The sequence below is a fragment of the Neovison vison genome, chromosome 12 (genome assembly GCF_020171115.1).
Source record: "Neovison vison isolate M4711 chromosome 12, ASM_NN_V1, whole genome shotgun sequence".
NCBI classification, from domain to species: Eukaryota; Metazoa; Chordata; class Mammalia; order Carnivora; family Mustelidae; genus Neogale; species Neogale vison.
Genome location: NC_058102.1, coordinates 24,255,146 through 24,281,736, shown reverse-complemented (window position 1 = coordinate 24,281,736; position 26,591 = coordinate 24,255,146). Strand labels below are relative to the sequence as shown.

The window sequence follows — 26,591 nt, the reverse complement described above, 5'->3', positions numbered from 1 at the left end:
GCTTTGGATTCACTTCTCCGCCAGTCCTACCTTTCAGAAAGTGGTGGATTTTCTGTTTCTAGAGTTGCTGCTCTTTTTCTCTTTGATCTCCTGTTGGATTTGTAGGTGTTCGGAATGGTTTGATAAGCTATCTAGCTGATCTCCTGCTATCTGATGTTGCTTCAGCCTGCTACTTCTCCACCATTTTGACTCCTTCCTTGAATATGGATTTATGAAGTTATTTCATTTATAGTTGATTGATATTTTATTTCTGCTCTAGTCTAACTAATGTTGGAAAAACTTTGCTCCATTGCTTTTTTCCTTAAGGAACAATACAGAGAAATGATTTTCTTGTTTAATATTAAATTAAGGGGATTAATGTGAACATATGTTATAATTCCATTGTCTGATCTCAGTGGCCTTTTGTTTATGGAAAAGAAAAGCTGTCTGGTTGGAGCTTAGGACACAGACATTATAGAGAATGGAAGGCAATGCATAGTGTCTTTGTCCTTACTGCTTGTCTTCATGGCTTCTCTACTGCCCTATTTCACATTCTTAGTGCCAAGGAAATGATGAATAAGCCAGAAACATTTGCATAAGGGCAGTCAAGTGAATTCTTTATTTTATACAAATTAGAATCATTGTTTGTTATCAAATATCTGGAAGCTTATGTAATTTCAAAACTTGTTTCTCTTTGGCAGAAATAAGAGAACTGATGTTAGAAAACTTGCTTATCGATTCCTGGTGGATAACTTGAATCCTATAATACTAAATTTTGTGAAAAGGAAGAGGTTCCATCAAATATTTCTTGAGGAGATGCCCTGGAGAGCTCAGATGAACCTGTATCTGGCAAGTGCACACTTCAACCTGCTTTTAACGAAGATGTGGGAGCGTACAAAGATGAAATTTGGCCCTTCACATCCAGTGGTCAGGTATAGAATATTATCAGTGAATGATACTTTTTTAGCATGAGCATGGATTTTGTTTGTTATGTTCAGGGATCCAAAGTTGATAATAACTTAAAAAGGTTTACAGAGTGCTTCTTTCTTTACTGATCATTGATACATTACTTAATTTCTTATCTCAGAATCTTTCCCAAACAGGTGCTGGATATAAGCACTTAGGAAGTACTAATCTGCACGTATCTTGAATATGTTTGTTGGTATAGATGTCTGTGAAGGAGATAGTGTCATTTCAAGAGAAATTTAATATTAATTGTGTATTAACTATAGTTATTAGGTATTAGACAAAGCTGTTTCATTTTGAGGTATATTTTAAGCCTCTATAAACATAAATTGTATTTTCTCATACAATGTACACTTTGTATCATGAATTCAGAAGACACTGTTGAGCTCTTGAGTGTCCTTGGCTAAAGTGTTATGGGAGATAAAATAGAAATCAATACATAATGTGAACTACTATGTATTCATTAAAAAGGGGAATAGAGTCTTTCATAAAGAAAAACATACAGCTGAGCTCCTGTTACAAGTTCCTGAGGTAGACAAAATGAGCATGAAAAGATGAGCAGGACATACAAGATAGAGTCTCACAGGGTGGATCACAGGTGTTAACGAACAACTGTAAATAATGGTATAAGGTGAAGTATACACAAAGTCTTCTTTGTTCATGGAGAAAAGGCTTTTCTCTGACTGAAACTCACAGGAAAGATTTCATGGGGAGGGGCCACTTGGCTTGGTTCTTGATAAATAGGCAAGATTTAGAAATGTGCAGATAGGGGCGCCTGGGTGGCTCAGTGGATTAGGCCGTTGCCTTCAGCTCAGGTCATGATCTCAGTGTTCTGGGATCGAGTCCCGCATCGGGCTCTCTGCTCAGCAGGGAGCCTGCTTCCTCCTCTCTCTCTGCCTGCCTCTCTGCCTACTTGTGATCTCTCTCTCTGTCAAATAAATAAATAAAAAATCTTAAAAAAAAAAAAAGAAATGTGCAGATAGGGAAAGAGGTATTCTAGGTGGTTGGAGGCACATGAGTTAGAACCCAGGTAGGAAACACAGGATGAGAACTTGAAATGGTCTGACCAGAATCTAGGGTAAATAAAAAGGAATAGTGTGAAATAATTAAAAAAAAAAAGAATATTCATAGCAGATCTTGGGGGGGTCTTAACTACTAAATCTGAACTTTAATTTATATACAGTGGTGGATTATTAAGGGTTTTGAGCAGGGCAATGATTAAAAAATTTCTCTGACAGCAACGTATCAAATGGATTGGAGGAAGGAAAGACTGTAACAGGGTTACAAATTAAGAGGTATTTATTTCAATAATCCAGTGATAAAATATGCAGGGGAAATCCATGGTAAACTTGGTATGAGTTTCTGTTTTCATTAGAATTTTGGTTAAATCATTACCAGATTGAACCTCCATTAAAATGTCTCCAGATAGTTCCCTTTCCTATGCAGGCTAGACCAGATTTGCATTTAAGAAGTAGTTAGATTGCCTGACCAACTGGGAAGGCTTTTGGCAAAGTAACCCATTCATGAAGCCATGAGAGGAGAATGATTCAGATCAGATGGGCTTCCTAACTGTCCTCTGAACACTGAGAAGAATTCTCTGAAATTTCAATCATACATGACCATTCAGACATGATTACTTCATAGTACAGCAATTAGACAATGACCAAATTTGTATCAGTGTAACTTGGTGCTAAATTCAATTTTACTAAAACCATTAAAACATACTCGATATTTATGTATGCATATATTTTTGCACTTGTTTATTTTTGGTGGAGGATTATTTATTGCTTAGACCTTAATTTATAAAAGAAGTAACATTGATTGTGGACACATTGCTTTATATAGTAGGTATCTTCACTGAGTTGTGTTTTAATCAGGTTAAATTGACATAAATTATTGTTTCAGAGCCCTTAGAATGAATATAGATCATCATTCCCATTTTTGAAGGCCCTTTCAGGGAAATAGATATTGACATTAAAATTCCTAAGAGCAAAGTTACATTGTATAATTTTAAAATTTAATGGGAAATTGTTTGGCTTTGGTTAAGTGTAAGAATATGTTATGATCCAAAATTTGGAAGCTCTAACTCACAAATAATTTAAAAATTAAAGTAGATTGTATTTGACAGATTGAATTCAATTTTGTTTATATATTTTTTTAATGATATTTTCCTCCTGGCAGTTTCCGATCATGTGATCCTAATATGTTCTCACTATATAATTCAGGAACAGTATTACCAACAACGAAATTGACTCTAGAAAACTATAAAGTGATACTTGATTTCCTTCATACAGCTAGAAAAAGAAAGGCCAACTTACCATCAGGTAAAATAAAAAAATTATGATGTATACTATTAAATTGCTTCTATATTTTTTTCACTGATACAACACACACATGAACACACACACATACACACACTCCACACATATCATTTTCCAGTGACCTAGGAATTTAATTGAGTTGTGGTATTTTGTAGGATTTTCTTATTTTCTCAGTTTTTAAGAATTTTCTGTATTTTTATGGTATGTATTTGGAAATATATATGTTGTATTCTAACCTAAACCAGTGGCTAACCTACTTCATTTGGCTGTTCACCAAATATAATGTATGTATGTATGTATGTATGTATGTATTTATTTTTAGAAAGGGAGAAAGTGGTGGGGAGGGGCAGAGGGAGAGGAAGAGAGAATCTTTTTTTATTTTTTTAAGATTTTATTTATTTATTTGGCAGACAGATATCACAAGTAGGCAGAGAGGCAGGCAGAGAGAGAGAGAAGGAAGCAGGCTCCCTGCTAAGCAGAGAGCCCGATACAGAGTTCAATCCCAGGACCCTGAGATCATGACCTGAGCCAAAGGCAGAGGCTTTAACCCACTGAACCACCCAGGCACCCCAGGAAGAGAGAATCTTAATCAGGCTCCACGCTGGGCTTGATCTCAAAACCCTGAGATCATGACTTGGACCGAAATCAAGAGTCAGACACTTCACCAACTAAGCCACCAAGGCACCCCTAATGTTCTTTTAAAAATATTGGTAGCCTCCTGTTAAGATAGGTGAAGACTTGATATCAGGGGTTATATTTTAGCAGGAGTAAGCTTCAGAACAAATTCTACCACACATACTGATGTAACTGGCATGGAAACAGTCCTATAGCTGTTTAATAGTACTGATTTTGTACTCAGGAGAGTCTACTCTTGTCTTAGGATCTCCAACTAGCACCTTCCATGAAAGCTTACTCCCAGGTGAATGCAATAATATTTGTTTGAATGGCAGGACGAACCTGTATTCTTGTCATCTGCTCAGGTGACAGGAGACTTGCTCTGGGAGGTGGAGAAATGCAAAAGAAAAGAGCTCTTGATCTGCGTGCCACAACTGATGACACTATTCTTAGCAATCACCCATCTTGAATACCACTCATTTCACAAACAAAGACTTCTTTCTAATATCTTCATACTATTACAAACGCTCTTATGTAGATTTTTAGTAATGGTATTTTAAGTGCTATATAACTTACTGCTGATCAGGATACTTCATTTGCTGTGTAATTGCCCCAGAGTGTTGATTTATATTTGAGGTACTTGGTATGTCTTCTGATTTCTTCTAGGGTGTAGATTAGATTTAACTGATACCTTCACATTATATATGAATATTGAAGTATTTGAAAGTAAATTCCCTTGACACAGAGTCCATGTTTTATAAGTAGATAGTAATATATAGCTTCTTGAGGGTTTTTTTTTAAACTACCTGCCTAAGACCTCCCATGAAATCACCAATAGAATACTGTGCTATTGAGACTTATTAATTAATGCAAAGTTCGAAGAGAAGGTTTGTGGTAGGAGAAATCTGTGTTTTTATATCACACCAGTAAGATAATGCATGGACATGTTTGCTGTACTTTCCAACTCTAGGAAATGCTACTCACCTTCTAGTGTATATGTCCTGGGAATGGACTATTTAGGGAGAAATTAAGGAAATTAAGTGGGATTCTATGATTGGCCCCTTAGAAAACATGACATTCCTGCCTCTGCGTTGTTCCCTTGGCTGTTACTCTTGCCCAGAATGATGTTCTTCATAGTCTTTTTGCATAGCTAAACCATTTTTGCCCTTTAAGACCTAATCTGGACGCCTCCTTCTCTAGAAACTTTCCTTGGTTCATTTTGTCCATGATAATCCCATCCTTCCTCCAAATTTATATAGCATTTCTTATCTTAATTACTCATTTGATGCTTATCACCTATGTCTTCTGGAACATTCTGCTTCCAATAATGTTATACTTTATTTTTGTACTGTAGATGCTGAAGAATTTTCCACATTTATTAATTCCAGAATGAGTGATGAAAATGTATCCAAGACACAAACAATTAATGACTCAGACTCTCAGTCAGGTCTTAGTGCTAAAGAAAAGGATCGAGCTGCAAATTTGGGTATATTGGATCATTTTATGAAGATCTTCTTATACTGCAGGAGAGCAATGGTAAGGTGCTAAATTTTTAATTTTACTTTAATTTAATTTTAGCTAATTTGCTAAATTAATAGACATAAATCTCAGCCATTTGTTTGGGCATGTAAGATGTACTTATTTACTTACTATCCATAATTTTAGTTTCAACTTTGAAACTAAATTTGTTGGGTTTCACATCAGTCATTTTTGAGGTTTGCCTGCCATTAGTGCTGAAGATTTACACCTTGTGAGGCTGTCAGGGAGAGGAGAAAGTTGCTTTAGTCATCATTCATCTATTGGTGTGGAACTGAGGTAGCCTTTGTCCTTGTCTACATAGTCTCTGTGAATATGCAGATACTTCTTTGCAACTTTCTTGGCCATATTTGGGACATGGATTTCTATGATGGTGACACCAGTGGTTCCTTCCAGAGTCTTACTCCTACCTGGGGTACGATAGATCACTTTATTCCCTCTAACACAGGGAACACTCTTTCTGGGCAACAGAAAAATCCTGCTCCTAGCTCCTGACCCCTTGCTTCTACAAGCCAATTGTGTCTTCTCTCAAATACTTTTCTCTCTTTTTTTTCTTAAATATTATATGATACATTATTAAACTTAGAATTGGAATCATTAGCTACAAAGGAATTAGTTTCCTTTTTCTCATTGCAGGAATGGCATAAACTTCAAACCTCTCAAGAGTTGAGAGGAAATCTATCCTTTCTAGAACACTTTCATTCCCATTTTCTCTGAGAAGAAGGTGATTTCTTAAAAAATGCAAAGCAAACCCACATCATCCCCCTTGACCAAGGGCACTGCATTCTATCCTTCCACCAGCTTCAGGGCCCTGGAAGGTCTGGGTCTTGCTTACTTCTTGGAACTCAGTTCATCTCGCTCTCATTCAGTTCATTCTTCTCTGTGTGATCTTGAGAGCACAGAGCTTGTTCCTTTCTCATCCCTCAAATTCATCCTCCATCCTTTGCAGTTTGCTGGTCCCTCAGTTTCAAATCCTGTCCTCCCAACACCCTCTCCCCCACTTTCACATGACTTGTTCAACTCAACATTCAAGTCTCTGATCATCTCACCTCATCAGAGAGGACTTTTTTCCTGATCACCCCCATCTAAAAGGGCATATCATCTCATGCTTGTCAGATTCTAACCCAATTATGCTTTCTTTTTCTTTACAATACTTATTATTCCCTGGAACCTCCATTTTTAAAAAAATTCTATTTATTTACTTGACAGACAGCGATCACAAGTAGGCGGAGAGGCAGGCAGAGAGAGAGAGAGGAGGAAGCAGGCTCCCCACTGAGCAGAAAGCCCGATGTGGGGCTCAATCCCAGGATACTGAGATCATGACCTGAGCCAAAGGCAGAGGCTTAACCCACTGAGCCACCCAGGCGCCCCTGGAACTACATTTTTATTTGTCTACTTATCTAGTGTCAGTCGCCCCTAATAAACTGAAGCAACATGAGGGCAGACCCCGTTACCCTTGCTCATTGCCACATTCTCAGAACCTAGAACAACAGAAATGTTTTGAGTCAGACTGCTAGTGTGAAAAATCTTAGCTAACCACTTAGTAGATCATGACCCTGTGCAAGTTAGCTCCAATCTGTGTTTCCTTATCTGTAAATTAAGTAGAATGCTAGTGCATGCTTATTTCATAGGAGCTATTGTTAGAATTAACTGAGATAATGATATAAATGACACATAGTTATTTTTTATTGTTGACATAATTTATTTATTTATTTGACATAGAGAGAGAGATCACAAGTAGGCAGAGACAGGCAGAGAGAGAGGGGGAAGCAGGCTCCCTGCCAAACAGAGAGCATGATGTGGGGCTCCATCCCAGGACCCTGAGATCATGACCTGAGCCGAAGGCGGAGGCTTTAACCCACTGAGCTACCCAGGCACCCCTGTTAACATAATTTTTGCAGAAAGATGAAGTTGTTCAGAGATCTCTAACTTTTGAAACTTTGGTTTTTTAAATGTTGTCTTTGTTTTAGGTTCTTGCTCATCGTGGTGGCTATTGGACTCTGCTTCAGAACTGCTGTCGGGCCCTTTGGAACTTTACTCAGGAGCTACAGATACTTCTTAAACAAACAGTGGATATATATAAAACATTTCCTATTAGCCAAGATTGTTTCCTCTGTACCTGTGTTTTGCCATTCTGTTTGGGAGCAGAATTACTTATTGACATGTTAGTAGAACTACAAAATACCGATTCTATTAAGGTAAGGGCACTTGGGTAATTATTTTTACTTCATCCAATTAATAAGTACTTTTTACTGTGCACATTGGGATAAATACAAATTAATATTTTCCTTGACTTATTACTTAGTTTGTCTACATTTCATTTGCTTCATTATTAATATTTGGTTCACAATACACAGCTCACATTGATGTTAATTGTAAATATCTTAGCCTGAAAATCCAACTTTTTTAAGGAAATAGTAACCTGTACTGAGCTTCAGCTTCTATATAAACTAACAATAATGCATTTAATCCTCATAGCAATTTTTTTGACAGCGAAACAGACCCCAAGAGAGATCATATAGCTTGTCAGTTGCTCTTTACCTGACTGCTTTATCTGTCCTTGTTCTATTATTTGCAATCTGGTAGTATTTGTGACCATTTAAAATCTATCACACTGTGGTTTAAAACATGAAAATAAAATAGAAAAAGTGCAATCATGATGTAACTTAAACACATTGAAAATTAATAAGCACTAAACACATTAAGGCATGGAATTTATAACATTTCTAGATATAAAATATGTGAAAACTGTAGTTCAAAGGACAGAGTAATGTCTTTTACACTTTATATAAAGTGGTACACTATTAACTCTAAGGGGAATGTGATAAGTTAAGGATGCATTTAATCATTAGAGTAATACCAAAAAAGAGATACAGCTAAAAAGCCATTGCGGTGAAGTAGAAACTAAATGATGGTCAATGAATTAAAGAAGGCAGAAAAAAAGAAACAGAGGAACAGAAACATATGGGCAAAACAGAAAGCAAATAGCAAATAATAAATCTACCCCAATTATATTAATTACTGTATTAAATATAAGTGGATTAACCACCCTAATCAAAAGGTAGAGATTGTTGGATAAAAAAGACATGTGATAGCTGACTATATGAGGAGTATTCTGAATATAAATAAATTGAAAATAAATAGTGGAAAGAGACATACTAGGAATACAGTAATCATAAAAATTTGTGAGACTTTATTAATATTAGATAAAATAAACTTTAAATCAGGGAGTATTTTGACAGATAAAGAGAGACATTTCATAATGAGAAGAGGCTCAGTTAATCAGGAAGACATACTAATCATAAATGTGTATGCTCCTAATAGGAGAAATTCAAAGTAAACTCTGGACACCCAAAGCATGAAGAGCTTCCAGAATGGTGGAAACATTGATATGTTGGCTGGTTGTTGTGGTCTGAATCCATGGGGAGAGGGCATTGAACCCTCTTATCCAGGACCCTTCCAGACTATGTACCTCTTTCTTTCTTTCTTTCTTTTTTTTTTTTTCAAGATTTATTTATTTATTTATTTGACAGACAGAGATTACAAATAGGTGGAGAGGCAGGCAGAGAGAGAGAGAGAGAGGAGGAAGTGAGCAGAGAGCCCACACGGGGCTCGATCCCAGGACCCTGGGATCATGACCTGAGCTGAAGGCAGAGGCTTTAACCCACTGAGCCATCCAGGAGCCCCCTATGTACCTCTTTCATGTGGCTGTCCCTGAGTTGTATCCTTTGTGATCCTAAGTATGGTGTTTTAAGTGAATGCCAGCCAATTACTGAATCTGAGGGCATTATAGAAACCCCTAAATTATAGCTGTTCAGTCAGAAGTGCAGACCTGAAACTAGTGGCTGCAGTCTTATGGAGGACTAAGTCTTTAACAATTTTTTTTTTTTTTTAAGATTCCATTTATTTACCTGATAGAGATCAGGAGCAGGCAGAGAAGCAGGTAGAGAGAGAGGGAGAAGCAGGCCTCCCACAGAGCAGAGAGCCCGACATGGGGCTCGATCCCAGGACTCTGAGATCATGACCTGAGCTGAAAGCAGAGGCCTAACCCACTGAGCCACCCAGGCGCCCCAGGACTAAGTCTTTAAACTCTGAATTTAATTCTGGATAAGTAGGTAGTCAAGTGCAGTATACATAATAAATAAGTCATAATAAAATTTAAGTAAGTCATAATAAGTAAGTCAAAATAAAGTTTAAAATACTGAAATCTTGAAGAGTATGTTCTCTGACCCCTACCTTATGAATAGACCAAAAAAATTAGGAAGAAAAATCTCCAAGTATCTGGAAATTAAATAACATAGTTCTAAATAATCCATGGGTCAAAGAAGAAAGTATAAGAGAAATTTAAAAATATTTCAAACTGATGACAACATATCAAAATTTGTGAGATGCAAATAAAATAGTACATAGAGGAACTTAATAATTTTAAATGTTTAATAGAAAGGCGGAAAGATATAATATCAGCTTTCTAAGTGTCCACCTATAAGAGCTCAAAAAAGAACAAATTCAATTCAAAATAAGTAAAAAGAATAAGGGAAATGAAAGAATAAGAGCAGAAATAATTTAGATTTAAAAAAACAAAATTAATAAATTAGTCATTTGAAAAGATTATTAAAATCTGTGGGATCCTAGGAATACTGATAAAGAACAAAAGAAGGAAGAGCATAAATAACTGACATTAATGATGAAGGAAAGATATAACTACAGATCCGATAGATACTCAAAGAAAAATAAGAGAATATTATGATCAATTTTTACTAATGAATTTGATAACCTTAAATTAAATGGACTTGTTTATCACAAAGCATAGCTTAAATCTGACACAAGAAGCAATAGAAAAAATAAGCTGCCCTAAATATATTAAAGAAAATGAATTTATAATTAAGAACTTGTAGAGAAAGAAAACTCCAGACCCAGAATATTTCCCTAAAGAATTTGAGCAAACATACAAGGACAAAAATAATAAATCATACACAAACATATTTTTAGAAGCGAAGCCAGCTTAGCCCTGACAGATATATCAAAAAGAAAGGTATGGGGGCATCTGGATGGCTCAGCTGTTAAGCATCTACCTTCAGCTCAGGTTATGATCCCAGGGTCTGGGATCGAGCCCCACATTGGGCTCCCTGCTCAGCAGGAAAACTGCTTCTCCCTCTCCTACTCCCCCTGCTTATGTTCCTTCTCTCACTGTGGTCTCTCTCTCTGTCAAATAAATAAATAAATAAAATCTTTTAAAAAAGTATGAATCAATCAATATGCCTCATGAACATATGAACATAGACACAAAACTCCTTAATGAAATATTAGCAAATCAGTTCCAGCAATATATAAAATATGCAAATGAGATATATAGTATCTACAATTATACAAATGATGATCAAGTGGGTTTATCCCAGAAATGTAAGGTTAACATTTAAAGATCAATCAGGCAGTGCCTGGGTGGCTCAGTTGGTTAAGCATCTGACTCTTGGTATTGGCTCAGGTTGTGATCTCAGGGTGGTGAGATCAAGGATCATGTTGGGCTCTGCATACAGTGTGGAGTCTGCTTGAAATTCTTTCCTCCACTGTTTCCCTCCCCATGTGCTCCTCCCCCTGTTTGGGCATGCTGTCTCAAAAAAACAAAACAAAACAAAAAAAACTTTAAAGAAAAAAAGATCAGTCAAGGTAATTCACCATACTAACAGAATAAAAGAGACAAATTATATGACCACCGAAATAGAGCAAAAGCATTTACAAAATTTGATATCACTTTTCCCACCTGTTCTCCCTGCCCTTAAGTGCTGCTCTAGCTGCACTGCTCTTGCTCTGAATTCTGGGTTCCTGCTAAGCCAGGACTGCTGTTCTCTCTCTCTGGCTGCCATCATGATTATCTACCTGGACCTCATCAGACATGATGAGATATTCTCTGACATTTACAAGATTCAAGAGGTTGCAAATGAGCTATGCCTGGAGGTGAAGGAGAAAATAGTAGGACAGAAGGTACCATTGATGGAAATGTACTTTGTTGAAGGCCCTGAAAGTGAAGGTACTAAAAGCACAGTAATCACTGGTGTTGATATTGTCAGGAACTATTACTTACAGAAAACAAACTTCACAAATGAAGCCTGTGAAAAGTACATCATAGCTTATAGGAAATCAGTCTAAGGCAAACTTGAAGAACAGGAACCAGAAAGTATAACCCTTTTATAACAGAGAATGCAGACGAATCAAGCACATCTTTGTTAATTCAAAAACTGCCAGTTTTTTATTGGTGAAAACATGAATCCAGATGGCATAGTAGCTCTGCTGAACTTCCATGAGGATAGTGACCCTATATATGATTTTCTTTAAGGATGAAATGAATGTTAATGTAAATGAAAAAATGTTAACAAAATGCCGATTACTTTGGATCTATCATCTGTCATCATAACTAGCTGCTGCTTTTCACACATCCACACTGACACCAGGACTTGGACAAGTGGTTGATGTCATCCTGATCTTTTCACTTATTTTAATACTGATTTATTTGGAGTGGAGTCATTTTTTGTTTGCTTGTTTAAGAAAAAGCCATATGTAGGTTGCTTAAAAATAAAATGCATTTAAACTTATTTGAGAGGATACCTCTTACTTTAATATGTGTTTAAACTAAGTCTGTCTTACAGTGTTCTAGAGAAGATAGAGCCTTGTTGTAGACCACAAATGGATAGCATAAAACTGTCTTCAGGTAACTTCAGGTAAACAGGGAAAACTACTTCTGGGACTAGTATATTAAAAACAAAACAAAACAAAACTTAACAAGAATTACAAGTATTAATTCTAAGTTGAAGTAAAGGAAAAGACCATATTTGTAGAGTGTCAGATGTGAAGTGGATGATTATACATTTCATCACCTACAAACAGAAGTAGTTAACTCTGAAAGAGATAATCAAGAGAATAAAAAGAGACTAATACAATTGGAAGCAAAACAAAAACAATGTCATTGATGTTAAAGATTCTCAGCAAACTAGGAATACCTGATAAAAAGTAGTATCTAGTGTTAACATCATACTTAATGGTGAGGTATTGTGAGCTTCCCTCTAAGACTGGGAACAAAGCAGGATGTCTGCTCATACCACTTTTGCTCAATATCATGCCAGAGATCCTGACAAGTACAATAAGGCAGATAAAGAAACAAAAGGAATGTGGATTAGAAGGGAATAATATGAGTTTTTACATGGAAAATTCCAACTTGTTAGGACTCTATAAAGCAACTACTAGAACTAATAAACAAAATAGCAGCACATAAAGTCAATATAAAAAATAAGTTTCTTTGTACCAACAGAAAACAACTAGGAAATGACATTTTAAAAATACCATTCAAAATATCAAATTTCTAGGACTATATCTAAGGAAATATATATTAGATTTTTACACTGAAAATTGTAATGCATTGCAGAAAAAAATTAAAGGTCTAAATAGACATAGACATATCATGTTCATGAATCAAAAGTCTTAATATTGCTAGGATATAATTTATTTCCAGTTTGGTCTATTGATTCAGTGAAATTCTAATGAAAATTCCAACATTTTTTTCAGTGTAAATTGACTGTTCATTTTAAAACTTATAAACAAATGCAAAGAAATGTGAACGGCCAAGAAAATCTTTGAATTTGGAGAACTCCCTACCTGATTTCAAGGTTTAGCAATGCTGTAGTAATTAGAAGAGGATGATATTGGTATAAAGAGAAACATATCAATGGAAAAAACATACATATGGTCAGTATTTTACAAAGGTGTCAAAGTGATTCAAAGGACTCAAAAAAGAAATGACAACTCTTAGCACCCAGATGTGTTCTTTAAAAACCATTTCCCACTAGAAGAAATAGGACTCCTTGGTTCGGGGGTTGGGGGGGAATGACTGATTACCATTTCCATTTCTATGTGAACTATACTTGAGGATAGCCAAATAGTTACAGTCAAAGAAGAGAAAATTTTCTTTATAGAATTTTAAGGAAGTAAGTAAAGAAAGAATGTTGAAATTAGAATATGAGGATTTTGCAATTCTTTATGAATTCATGGGGAGATGAACAGCACCAGTTAAGTATACCTGTTGGAAAAAAATAAACTGGAAGCAGAGTAAGCATTTAAATCTAACCAACAACTTACAGAAGATCCAGGGCACAGAGAAATATTTAAAATGAAATGATGCGGGACGCCTGGGTGGCTCAGTTGGTTGAGCAGCTGCCTTTGGCTCAGGTCATGATCCGGGCATCCTGAGATTGAGTCCCGCATCGGGCTCCTTCCTCGACAGGGAGCCTGCTTCTTCCTCCGTCTCTGCCTGCCATTCTGTCTGCCTGTGCTCGCTCTCTCTCCCTCTCTCTCTCTGACAAATAAATAAATAAAATCTTTAAAATAAATAAATAAATAAATAAAATGAAATGATGCATCACTAGAAATTCTGACCATGGAAACTCTACAAGACAAACAACCTGGTTTCTTCAACAAAAAATTGAAGTAAAAAAAGAACCCTGTATATTAAAAAAGACTTAAGAGACATAAATAATTGCAATGTTTGGACTTTATTTTGATCCCATTTCAAACTAATGCACTCAAAAATTTATCAGATATAAAGGAAATGTGAACACCATTCAATAATGTTTTGAAGGATTTTTTGCTAATTTCTTTTTTAGGTGGAATTATGTATACAGAGGAAACCAAGTAGGTCTCAAAAGTTGATAATTGGTTGAACCTGGTTGTGGGTAGATAGGGCCTCAGTATATTATTTTCTCTGCTTTTATAAGTGTTAGACATTTTCTTTAATAAAAGGTTTTTAAAAATTACACATGAAAGCTATAGTGGAAGATATAGTAACCACAGAGGGCCTCCCGATCCTTCATCCCAGAAGTAAACTTAACCATGTAGGCATACATGACTAACTGAGAGCGGATATCCCTCTTCTTCAGGAATGGCCCAGGAAAGTTATTTCAGTTGGACCTAGGAAATTGACCCACGTCTGAAGAAAGAATATGTCATCCTATAGGCCAGCAGGCTCTGACAGAGCCATCACTTGGGAAAAGTTGAGTGGGACAGACTTGATTTCTTTACACTCACCAGGAGGATTGAGTAAAGGCCAAGAGTTCCTCTACTTGGAACCCTGAGGTCAAGGAAATGGAGATAACCCCTTATACAGCTTTGTGCTGCTGGAAGAATTACTGTAGAATCAGTGGGTAGAGGGATGGAGTTCATAATATCAATAAAATGGAAACTATCCTTTACTGAGTATGTCCCATGTGCCAGTGACTGTGCTAAGAAGACAGAATCACATAGGTCAGATATGGCACACCTGTTATTCACACACAAGACTGGCTTGAGGCATTCATATTACATTCCACAGCCAGATGACTTCCTAAGTCTCTTTCAACCTCAAGGACCATGAATCTTGTTAGAGACATTTGTCCTCTACTTCTGTTGGTACCATACCTCCCTTTTGTGTGGATTATATGTAATAGTAACATCAGCTTAAGAGGGGCTGGTCTTGAGTTACCCAACTATTTCTTGGACTGCAACCTGGCTTATAGGTGGATCTAAGGGCTTTTGTTTGCCTCAAGAATTTCTAAGGATATACATAAATGCGTAAGGGACTCGGAAATGAATAGATTAGTTACACAGTACCTCTAAGTTAGGCAGAAACAGGGTTTTCTAGAAGATTTCCTTCTCCATATGTTTGACCTTTGCATCAGGGAATTGGACATATTATACCACAAACTGGTAAATGTAACTCATGCAGTATGGAAACTCAATAGTTTGTATATACTAAAACCTGTTTCAAAATTTTATCTTAATTCATTTAATATCCTTACTTAGATATGTGGTGACTGAGGACCAGGAAGTATGGCCCTCAGTCTGTGTTGTCTAATATGGTAATGACTAGCCATATGTGGCTATTTAAAGCTAAGCTTAAATTAATTAAAATTAAATGAAATTAAAAATCCAGTTGCAACAATCATATTTTGATAGCTCCAGTATCCACACATGCTTGGTGGCTACTATATCAAACAACAAAGATGTAGGACATTTCTATCATCATAGAAAATTCTGTTGATTAGCAATGTTCAAGCTTTGATTTGCATGATAAAAACATTTAATTTTTTTAATTTTTAAGTTCTTTTCCTGTTATATTTTTCTATCACATTCAGTTTTCAAAGTGATATCTGAAAATACACACATTTTTTTTTCCATGTACTACTTGCAGGTTGTTGAAGAAAAAGGGGAGTTCAGTGTTCCCAGCTGCTATGGAAATATTAAAAATGATAATGGCGGTTCTAGCCTTGATTTTGAACATCTTCTGGATGATGTAAATGTGGTTGATTTAAAATGGATCCATAATTTTGTATTGAAATCTCTGGAACTTTTATATCAAGTGGAAAAATGGGAAACACTGGTCTCACTTGCTATCCAATTCAATATAATTTCACAGTAAGTATTGCTGTAAGGGAAATCAAAAGTGGCAAGCTTTCATTTAAAAAAAATGCATTTTAACTAATGTCTTCTTTTTAATGTATTTCTACTCCTCTCTAGTGAGAGATACACAGAGCAAGTGACACCACTCCTAGTGTATGCACAGCGTCAGCTTCTTCTAAGAATATCCAAGTTCAATGGCCCAGATGTTACCCAACAAGCTTGTGCAAGATATGAGGCTGAATACAATGAGAAGGTGAATTTGGCTCTATTATTCTTACAGTTGTGATTTCTGATAAGTGCACATATGCAATACAAAGATTTAGGATTCAGATAAATATTATTTTTACTTAGACATTTATCATTCAAATCAACAAATGTTATTGAAAGCTTGCTATGTGCCAATATTTTCCAGGTACAGGGTAAACAAAAATTAAGTCCTTGTGCATAAGAAACTTACATTCAGGCTAGAGCTGATATATTCATTAGGCACAGTGAGGACATTGTCTAGAACCACAGAAATTTTAGAGGCCCACTAAATATGTTTTAATTTTTTTTAATGTGAAGAAAAAAAGTAACATAGGTCAAAGAAAATGTTTTAACTTTTACTATTACTATAATTGTATTTATGCCAACATAATCATATGATGCAATTTTTAATATTTTCCCTTAAAAGTGAAAGTCTGTAAGGACTATGAAAGTCATCATACAGCTTTGAGTTAGATGGAGGAAAGGGAAGTAAATTCTTTCTTTTATTTATTACTTTAATAAATGTGTATAGACTATCTTTTTTTTTTTAAAGATTTATTTATTTGACACAGAGAGAGATCACAAGTAGGCAGAGATAGGCAGGCAGAGAGAGTGGGGGAAGCAGGCTCCCTGCGGAGCAGAGAGCCCGATGTAGGGCTCAATCCCAGGACCCTGAGATCATGACCCGAGCCGAAGGCAGAGGCTTAACCCACTGAGCCACCTAGGTGCCCTGTGTATCAACTATCTAATACCAGAGCCATGGCATATAGTTATACAGTTTTCATCCTGGCCCAGGCCCCCAGTGTACGTGAGGACTGAAATCTAGTCCCACTTATTCTAACATGAGAGCACAGTCTGAGTTCTTGCTTTATAGAGTTTAATTTTAGAGGAGTAGACGTAGGGCCAGATAATAAACATGTAAACAGATACATAAAGAGATTCATGATCATTATGAGTCTTCGAAGAGAATAAAATGGGTCTGTGGGTTAGAGATAGGTGGAGTGGGAGGTAGAAATCTGGAATGTTTCTTGGAAACTGTAACCTTTGATGAAAAATGGCCAGCCATACATAAGAGAGAGCCATTTAGCCCAAGAGAAGAGCAAGAGCAAAGGCCCTGGGGTGGGACAGGAAGAAGGTCTGAGTGGCTGGAATGTCACAGACAGGGCCAAGGGTAAAAATAGGGGTGTTTTTCTATTTCCTCTTCTTCCCAAGTTCTTAATATTAGTGTCCCAGGACTTTGTTCTTGGTCCTCCTGTCTTCTTTATCTGCATCCTCTCCCTTGGTGAGCTCATTCAGTCTGTGGCTCTAAGTACTGTCTTTATGATAATGACTTTTTGAAATTATAGCTCCAGTCTAGAACTTTCTCCTTAATTCTGTGTTGACATGTAATTCCCTGTATCAGTCAGGGTTCAATCAGAGAAACAGAACCAGTAGGATCTATTATCTATCTGTCTATCTATTTTTCTATCTGTCATGTATCTATCAAGATTTATGACAAGGAACTGGCTTATGTGATTCTGGGGGCTGGCCAGAGAAGTCTAAAATTGTAAGGTCATCAGTCAGGATCACCAGAAGGAAGGAAACTTACAGGTGTGGCCAGAAGCTGTTATCCTTAGGCAGTCAGTGAAGGGTGATCCAATGAGTAGACCTGGATGCTGTTTGGAGTCTGGAGACATCTAGCACATCAAGGACTCACCTGCTTAGGTCAGGCCCACTGAAGATAACCTCTTTAGTTTAAAGGAAATTTATTAGGAACTTTAATTAGTATCTGCAAAATTCCTTCATAGTAGCAGCTAGATTAGTGTTTGAATAGCTGGGATGAAGTGTGTGTACGCTACAAAATGGATACTTCCCTTCCTTTTGTCCTCATAGTTTAGCCTAAGCAAGTTGACCCATCAAAAAACTGTCATGCTGCCTAATATACATAATCTCTTAGATGTCTAATACACTTCTGAAATTTAGTATATTTCAAACAAACCTGTTCTGACAAGTCTTCCCTACTTCAGTTGATGACAACACTATTCTCCTAGTTGCTCAGGCCAGACACCTTGGAGACATTTCAGACTCCTCCCTTGCTTTCATTACTCCATTACAAATTGGTTATCAAATCATCTACCTTCAAAATGTATTCAGACCACTTATCACTACCTTTACTACTCCTCCTCTGATCCAAGCCCCTGTTATATTTGCTTGGATTCATGCAATGACTTCCAAATTAGCGTTCTTGCTTCCAACCTCCCTGAATCCCTGCCTCTAGCCTATGGTCTACTCTCAATGCAGCAAGTAGAATGACCCTTTAAAAATCCAAGTCAGATCAATTTCTTCCTCCTCTTTAAATCCTACAACTTCCCATCTGATTCAGAGAATAGGTGAACATCCTTGTCATGGCCTTAATGCCCCACACATTTCCCTGTGATCCCCAGTGACTCATCTGTATTTCCCCAAAGGTTTCAGCTTCTCTGTTCTTTAAGAATTCCTGCTTTGGGATCCTCCCATTTGCTGCTCCCCTGCTTGGCACTCTCCTCTCCCAAATATCCACACTTGATTTTTTTCTCATTTTTTTCTAGTCTTTGCTAAATGTCACTTTCTGTGTGAAAAATATTCTCACTATCCTATATAAAATTATGTACCTATTTGCTCTATTTCTCTCTATAGCATTTATAACTCTTTAATATACTCTATAATGCACTTCTCTATTTTCTTCATTATATTTCTACTTCCTCTAGAATAAGTTCCATAAGAAAATGAAATTTGTTTGCTTTGTTCATTGTATTATCCTTGAGCTTTGAGTAGTGACTGACACATAATAAGTGTTCAATTAAGATTTATTTAATGAAGCTGGGAGGTGGGAAGGAGTAAGTCAAATAGGGCCTTATTAGGCTATGGGAAGGAATTTGCATTTTATTAGACTGTTTACATTTCATTATACAAGTACCTACAAGGGACTTTGAATCTCAGACTGAGATTCAAAGGGGTCTGTATTTTGAGAAATAGGTTAGTTCAAGGAATAAGAATGGAGAAACAGAAGTTCTTGGCCTTTTTTTTTTTTTTTTTTTTTAAGAGAGGGAGAGAGCAGGTGCATCCACTAGCAGGGGAGGGGCAGAGGAAGAAAGAGGGAGAGCCCCAAACAGGCTCATGCTCAGCATGGAGCCTGATGCAGGGCTTGATCTCACAACCCTGAGATCATGACCCATGCCAAAATCAAGAGTTGGATGCCTGCCTGAGCCACCCAGGTGTCCCAGTTCTTGGAGCTTTTAAAAAGAATTTCCTTTTGTCTAAAACTTTTCAGATTTCAGATATTTTGTAATCTTAGGACTTAAATGTCTGTTAGAAAATAAATTTTTAAAATACTACAGAGGATGGGGTGCCTGGGTGGCTCAGTGGGTTAAAGCCTCTGCCTTTGACTCAGGTCATGGTCCCAGGGTCCTGGGATTGAGCCCCACATCAGGCTCTGTGCTTGGCGGGGAGCCTGCTTCCTCCTCTCTCTCTGCCTGCCTCTCTGCCTACTTGTGATCTCTGTCAGTCAAATAAATAAGTAAAATCTTAGAAGAAAATAAAAAATAAAATACTACAGAGGACATTAGTTCTGAAAAACTTCACCCAGGGAAGTTTACATTACATTTATTATGAGTAGGGTGGAAAAATCAGCCACTGGAAAAGCAGCCTATATTTTAGATATGTTTCAACTTGCATAATAGAAGATATATTTAGACTAGTGGATTTATAGAATATCAGAAAATCCAATTCTAATTGCTCTACATAATTTGCCTAATGCTTCTCCAGCTGTGCTGAACAAAAGAGTTATAAAAAGTTATGTGGCTGCTTTTTTTTGCTGAAAGTTGTCATGATTGAGTGCTACTCTGCTAGCTTTCTTTTGTATTTCTTCTTTTTGACAAGTGAAAAATAAGAGAAACATTTTACGTAAGCCAAATTTCTAGCCATAAATGCCTGACTAAATGGTATTTGTTTTCCTTTTTCCTTTTTCAGATAACCTGCCGAAATTTCATTGGGAAGCAGCTCAAGATTAATCCTTCCACCAGTGAAGTAACAGATACAGAAAACGGCACAGATAGCCTAAAAAAGTTTATCGGTTCAGGTTGGAACCATTTCAGCTTGAAGTTTTTTTTAAAGCAAAGTTTGCTGTTGTGTTCTGCATGTCAGCTCTTCCATAATTAAAATGTTTGCAAAATCTCTTTTGCAGGCTTATTGGACTGAAAAAACCCCATTTGATATTTACCATCTTATGTTGCTATAAATGTCACACATGGGGAATTAAAACCCATGTTTATTAGTTTAATCTATAAATTAAAGAAGGGAAAGAAAAAGAAAGGAAAATTATTTGAAAAATAGCCATGGAAAAAGACTGTTTTCTGCATTTCCCCATTTTTATTTCACTTGGGAGCTCTTCAAATAGACCTGTTGCTATTCTCTTTGAAGTTCTGTCTTGACTCTCAGAATAATTCCCATTCCCAGTGTAGATTGTCCTCTTTTTTATTTTTTTATTTTTTTTTCTTTTTCCAATTTATTTATTTTCAGAAAAACAGTATTCATTATTTTTTCACCACACCCAGTACTCCATGCAAGCCGTGCCCTCTATAATACCCACCACCTGGTACCCCAACCTCCCACCCCTCCGCCACTTCAAACCCCTCAGATTGTTTTTCAGAGTCCATAGTCTCTCATGGTTCACCACCCCTTCCAATTTACCCAAAAGCACATACCCTCCCCAATGTCCATAACCCTACCCCCTTTTTCCCAACCCCCCTCCCCCCAGCAACCCACAGTTTGTTTCGTGAGATTAAGAGTCACTTATGGTTTGTCTCCCTCCCTATCCCATCTTGTTTCATGGATTCTTCTCCTACCCACTTAAGCCCCCATGTTGCATCACTACTTCCTCATATCAGGGAGAGCATATGATAGTTGTCTTTCTCCGCTTGACTTATTTCGCTAAGCATGATACGCTCTAGTTCCATCCATGTTGTGGGAATGCAAACTGGTGCAACCACTCTGGAAAACAGCATGGAGGTTCCTCAAAATGTTGAAAATAGAACTGCCCTATGACCCAGCAATTGCACTACTGGGTATTTACCCTAAAGATACAAACGTAGTACTCCAAAGGGGCACGTGCACCCGAATGTTTATAGCAGCAATGTCCACAATAGCCAAACTATGGAAAGAACCTAGATGTCCATCAAAAGATGAATAGATTGTCCTCTTATTGGCTCTTTCATGGTTAAGTTGTAGGTCTTCTCATTAGAGTGCAGAAGACACTGGGATGTCATGGCTCCTTTGCTTTCAGAGAAGTCCTCTTGGAATAGTTTGGCAGTACAGCTTATAGGATTAAAGCAATCGAATAAGATGAAAATGGAGAATAATGCTTTCTCTCAATTGTGCTTGTCATGTGCCTCTGTTTCTGGTATAAGGAAGAAATGCAGATCTTCCCTTTATCATGTTAGGATTCTTTCATTTATTTATCTACAGATTTTATGTATCTGTGTGTATAAGTATGTAATCATCTATTCCTTTACTGAGACAGGTAGGCAGCCATTCAGTCATCCGGCAAATATTTACTGCATGTGTACTTTGTGTTAAGTGCCATACTGGGTACTGTGACTACAAAGAGAATATTTATTGAGATTAAAGATTTGTTATCCTGGAATTTACAACCCATTGAAAGAGACTGATAAACTAGAAACTATGGTATAGAGTGATAAGATCTGTCATATGATGAGTATCCATGCTGTTTTTCCCTGTAGGCAGTAGTGCTATGGAGAGACTGTGTGTAATTTGATGGAGCTAAAGGAAAAAGGAAAAGGCAAATTTGAGGTTAGAAAGTTTGGCAGCAGGAAGGCCTTAGAAGGCAGGATAAAGAGCAGCAGATCTGTCTGGAGGGCTGAAGGAAGCTAGTGATAAGGATTTAAAGATAGGCTCTGAATGATCATATTTGTGCTGCTGAAAGAACCTTAGGCAGCAATGTGGGGAACCAACTGAAAGCACAGCAAATGGAAGCAGAAGAGCAGCTACCCCTAACTTGTGCATTAGAGATGTGATGAGGCTCGGACCTAGGTGAAGAGGACACAGGAGTAGACAGATACAAGAGAAATGTCAAGGAAGTCACCAGGACTGTGTTCTGTACTGGTTAGATGAAGATGGGAGGAGTCCAAAATGCCTTGGTTTCTGGGTTGGTTGGCTAAGTGGACATGATGTCCTGACTCTAGAGGAAAACTGAAGGTAGGAACAGGTCAGAGAAAGTTGCTTTGGAAGTACTGAGTTTGAGGTGCCAGGATGATAACTGAGTAGAGCTAGTCAGTATATGGTTGGATAGACTGGTCAGACATTCAGCAGAGATTTGTACTTTCATCATCAATATATTGCTGGTGGTTGAATTCAGGGGCGTGTATGAGGTCACTCAGAGAGTTTTATGGATGGTCTCACTTTGGAAGCTATGTCGTTCAAAGTGGGCTATGCTATATAGTAGTAATAAATAACCCCCAAATCTCATTGCTTTGACACAAAGAGGGCAAGTCCATTTTTTTGCTCATGCTACTGTGCTCATTGAGTTGAGTACTGAGCTGCTGCTCATCATAAGTGGATGGAATCTCCATCTTGACACAAATTTCCATGATGGTTTCCAAGACAGAAAGGAGAACATGAATTTACCCTCTAGAGGAGCCATGCTGAGAGGCTGGGGCAGAAGGGAAGGAAAAGGGGCGCCTGGGTGGCTCAGTGGGTTGGGCCGCTGCCTTCGGCTCAGGTCATGATTGCAGGGTCCTGGGATCGAACCCCGCATCGGGCTCTCTGCTCAGCTGGGAGCCTGCTTCCTTCTCTCTCTCTCTGCCTGCCTCTCTGCCTGCTTGTGATCTCTCTCTGTCAAATAAATAAATAAAATGTTTAAAAAAAAAAAAAAAGAAGGGAAGGAAAGAATGGGCCCAAACACAGGAATTTTATAGGTGGTAAGGGGAGAAGTTGAAGATATTCTTCTTGGGTACTAAAGATTTTCTTAATAAAACAAAGGGTTGAGATTATAGTCAAGATTGCTAGGTTAGGAGATTTCAGGAGGAATGAGAAAGAGTGACTTGGCCCCTGAGGGAGATAGAAGAGATTCAGAGCTAGCTGGTAGATGAGTAGAGGTCCCACTTGAGGGAGTTGGTGACCACAAACGAGTCTATTACCACCAATGATAAATCAAATTATCCCCTCATGTTCATTAAACAATGGCATTCCAATCAATGTAATTCTTCCTGGTTATATTCTTCTTTTCTTGAACATATCATTGAACCTCTGGAGATCTCTCAATTTGGGATCTACAACTCAGAATGTGATTTACATCGTCCCTTCCATCCTAAAAAGAAGGGACAACAAATGTGAGAAAATGTGTCAAAAAGCTTATTATCAAATATGATGACTACCACTTAAGGGATAAGAAAAGCATTCCTAGGGGTGCCTGGGTGGCTCAGTGGGTTGAGCCGCTGCCTTCGGCTCAGGTCATGATCTAGGGGTCCTGGGATCGAGTCCCGCATCGGGCTCTCTGCTCAGCAGGGAGCCTGCTTCTCTCTCTCTCTCTGTCTGCCTCTCCGTCCACTTGTGATCTCTGTCTGTCAAATAAGTAAAATCTTTAAAAAAAAAAAAAAAAGAAAAAGAAAAGCATTCCTAGCATGTGTGTCTAGTAAGTCTTACAGATGGTGGATGCAATACGTTAGGAAAGTACTTTGCCTTCTTGTTAAAGTTATATTTGGAAAGGCAAGATTGCAGGTGGTAGCTGGGATCGGGTTACCATGATTATTTGGATTTATTGTCAGTGGTGGTGGAGCTATAGTCAGTTTGAGCAATGACTGCAGCAGGAGTATTTGAATGGATAAAATATAAAAAAATAGTGTAGTGGCAGTCATAATGAATAGGTCCATGCACTCTATTGACCGTACTATAACCATTAGTTTTTAAAATTTTTATACTTTTATGGGGTAGATACTATGCTTACATTACAGATGAGAAAATTAAATGTTACTAGTAAGTAGAAGAACTTTGGTTCAAACCCTAGGCTCTGTCTGATCACTCAGCTCTAAGCGCTCACCAAACTGTTTGACCTATTCACCATTTGTTCTGTTTCAGATTAGTCTCTCCTCTAAACTCACAGCACTCAGAAAGATTTTGCTATATGTCAGTGGTCATGGGAATTATTCTGACTTACTGTGAGAGTAGGGTAGTTTTTAGATGATCCTGCATACTAATTGTTTTACATTGAGCCATTATCATTAAAATCTTGCCATCCACTTAGAGTTCTTTATAAGACTCTAGGACCTCTGTGACTAGGAGCTTATTTTGGCCCGCACTTTTGGGCTTATTTGGCAAATTTTTAGGAGGGTGAATTTTTTTTTTCAGTGTCCTGAACTCAGATCATTAACATGTTTATAACCATGATGGGTCTTAGGTATGTCATCATGACATGTTTGCAGTACTTTGGAAAGACCAAGTATACTCTTGGTTTCCACACAAGATTGCTGCTTTAGAACAACATAGATTTTCTTTTGGCGTAACAGCACTGGGCAGTAATGTTTGATACATTTAATTCTTCAGAACAGATATTGTAATGCTCCAGTGCCTACGAACATTTGGTGTTCTCATTATTTAACAGCATTCTATTCTCCCTCTAACTATTTAATAATGCATACGTAATTTGGTATAGTCTCTGTAGGATGTGGAGAAGTGAGAATACCTCACTTTATAGATTATTTTTTGTATGGTTGAGTAACTTGCCTGCTTGTTAAGCTTCACAGGGGAGATAACTATGAATATGCCTTTTATTATGGCTATTTTTGCATTCTGTCTAGGATCTGATTCTTGAGTTTTGACCTTATTGGTATTTAAGTTATCTCTGATAGGGCTCTTCAGTCTTCAGGTACGTTTTCATACCTGCAATTCAAATTTTCAACCTTTGACAGGTGTGTTTTATTACTGACTCTGGGCTTTTGTTTTGGTGTGACCAATTGTGTAGAAAGTAGCCCAAATTTTGTAGTATTCCCTGGGATTCTTCCTTGGTGTACCCATCTCTCAGGAGTCATTAGCATTTTTAAAAATTATTTTATTTTATTAATTTACTTTTTTAAAGATTTTATTTATTTGTCAGAGAGAGAGAGAGAGAGAGAGCACGCACACAAGCACAAGCAGGGGGAGCAGCAGACAAGAGGGAGAAACAGGTTCCCTGCTGAGCAAGGAGCCCGATGCGAGGACTCCATCTCAGAACCCTGGGATCATGACCTGAGCCGAGGGGAGACACTTAACTGACTGAGCCACCCAGGCATCCCTATTTATTTGAGGTTTTGCGGGGGGAGTGTGGGAGGGGAGAGGCAGAGGGAGAGGGTGAGAGAGAGAATCCTCAAGCAGAATCCCTGCTGAGGTTTGAGCTTACGCAGGCCTTGATCTCACGACTCTGAGATCATGACCTGAGCTGAAATCAAGAGTTGGAGGCTCAACCAGCTGAGCCACCCAGGCATCCTGGTATTCAGTTTTAATGAGTACATTAACAATAAGAGACACAGTAGTTCTTTTCTTTTTTCCCCCTCCTTCCTCCTTCTTTCTTCCTTTTCTCCTCCTTCTCCTTCCTTCTCTTTCTTTCCCACCCTCCTCTTTCTCCTCTTCTTCCTCCTCCTCTTCCTTCACCTTCTTCTTTTTCTGACCTATTTCTAACTGTTGAGGTTATTAGGCCTTTGAAATAGCTTCTTGAATTATTCATGGAAGTTTTCAGAGAGGAGCTCCCCTTGAGACAGAGAAGTAAGGACCAGCCTCTGAAGCTAATGATACTTCTTCAAGGCTGTCACTAGTTACCTTGTGTAGATGGTCACAAAATCACCAGTAGAGCCCTAGTTAGACTATAAGAAAAGAGGTTTTCTAGGGCTTGAAAAAAAGGGGAAAAAACCTCTAAAGCAAAATATAGTTTAGGAAAAAAATAAGGAGGAATGCTTTATAAGTGGGTATTTGATTAAAAAGTAGCAGGATGATTTTATTCAAATCCCACATTTTAAAGATTGCCAAAATCTCCTGTCCCTCCTGTCCTTTTGATTGCCTCCAAACACAAGCATGCCTTTGTGAATTTTTATTCCAGAATGAAGGCTCTGTGAGAGCAAGGAGTATGTCTGCTTTTTTCACTTATATCTCTCCAGTGCCTAGCATCGTGCCTAATACTAGCAAGTGGTCAATATATATTTTGAAAATACATGACTAACAGCCAATGTGTATCCTCCATCTATTGGATGCTTACTTCCTGATAGATACTATGATTGGCACTTCACACACAGCTTAAAACAATAACCCTCAGAGGTAAATATTATCACCCTGATTTTAACAGGGATTGTAAATTAAGGCCTAGAGTAGGTAACTGACTGTCTCAAAATATTAATATGTGAGGGCTTCCAGCTTCTGCCTTCTCCTTTGTTTTCTTTGCTTCTTTCCCTGATCTCACTATCTAAGGAGAAAAAGATAAAAGCCAAGCTCATGAACTCTTGTAGGAAAAAC

General features: G+C 37.6%; 1 protein-coding gene and 1 pseudogene across 1 annotated transcript in view; both read left to right on the top strand.

Moving 5' to 3' along the window:
* CFAP54 (cilia and flagella associated protein 54) overlaps positions 1 to 26,591 on the top strand; it is a 322,605-nt gene that overhangs the window by 163,708 nt on the left and 132,306 nt on the right. Inside the window, exons 33-39 of the mRNA XM_044227472.1 lie at positions 681 to 911; positions 3,127 to 3,269; positions 5,236 to 5,417; positions 7,388 to 7,615; positions 15,628 to 15,851; positions 15,954 to 16,089; positions 20,070 to 20,178. Coding sequence (XP_044083407.1) covers positions 681 to 911; positions 3,127 to 3,269; positions 5,236 to 5,417; positions 7,388 to 7,615; positions 15,628 to 15,851; positions 15,954 to 16,089; positions 20,070 to 20,178 — 1,253 coding nt within the window. The remainder of the gene's footprint in view (positions 1 to 680; positions 912 to 3,126; positions 3,270 to 5,235; positions 5,418 to 7,387; positions 7,616 to 15,627; positions 15,852 to 15,953; positions 16,090 to 20,069; positions 20,179 to 26,591) is intronic.
* On the top strand, positions 11,280 to 11,826 carry LOC122892262 (annotated as a pseudogene).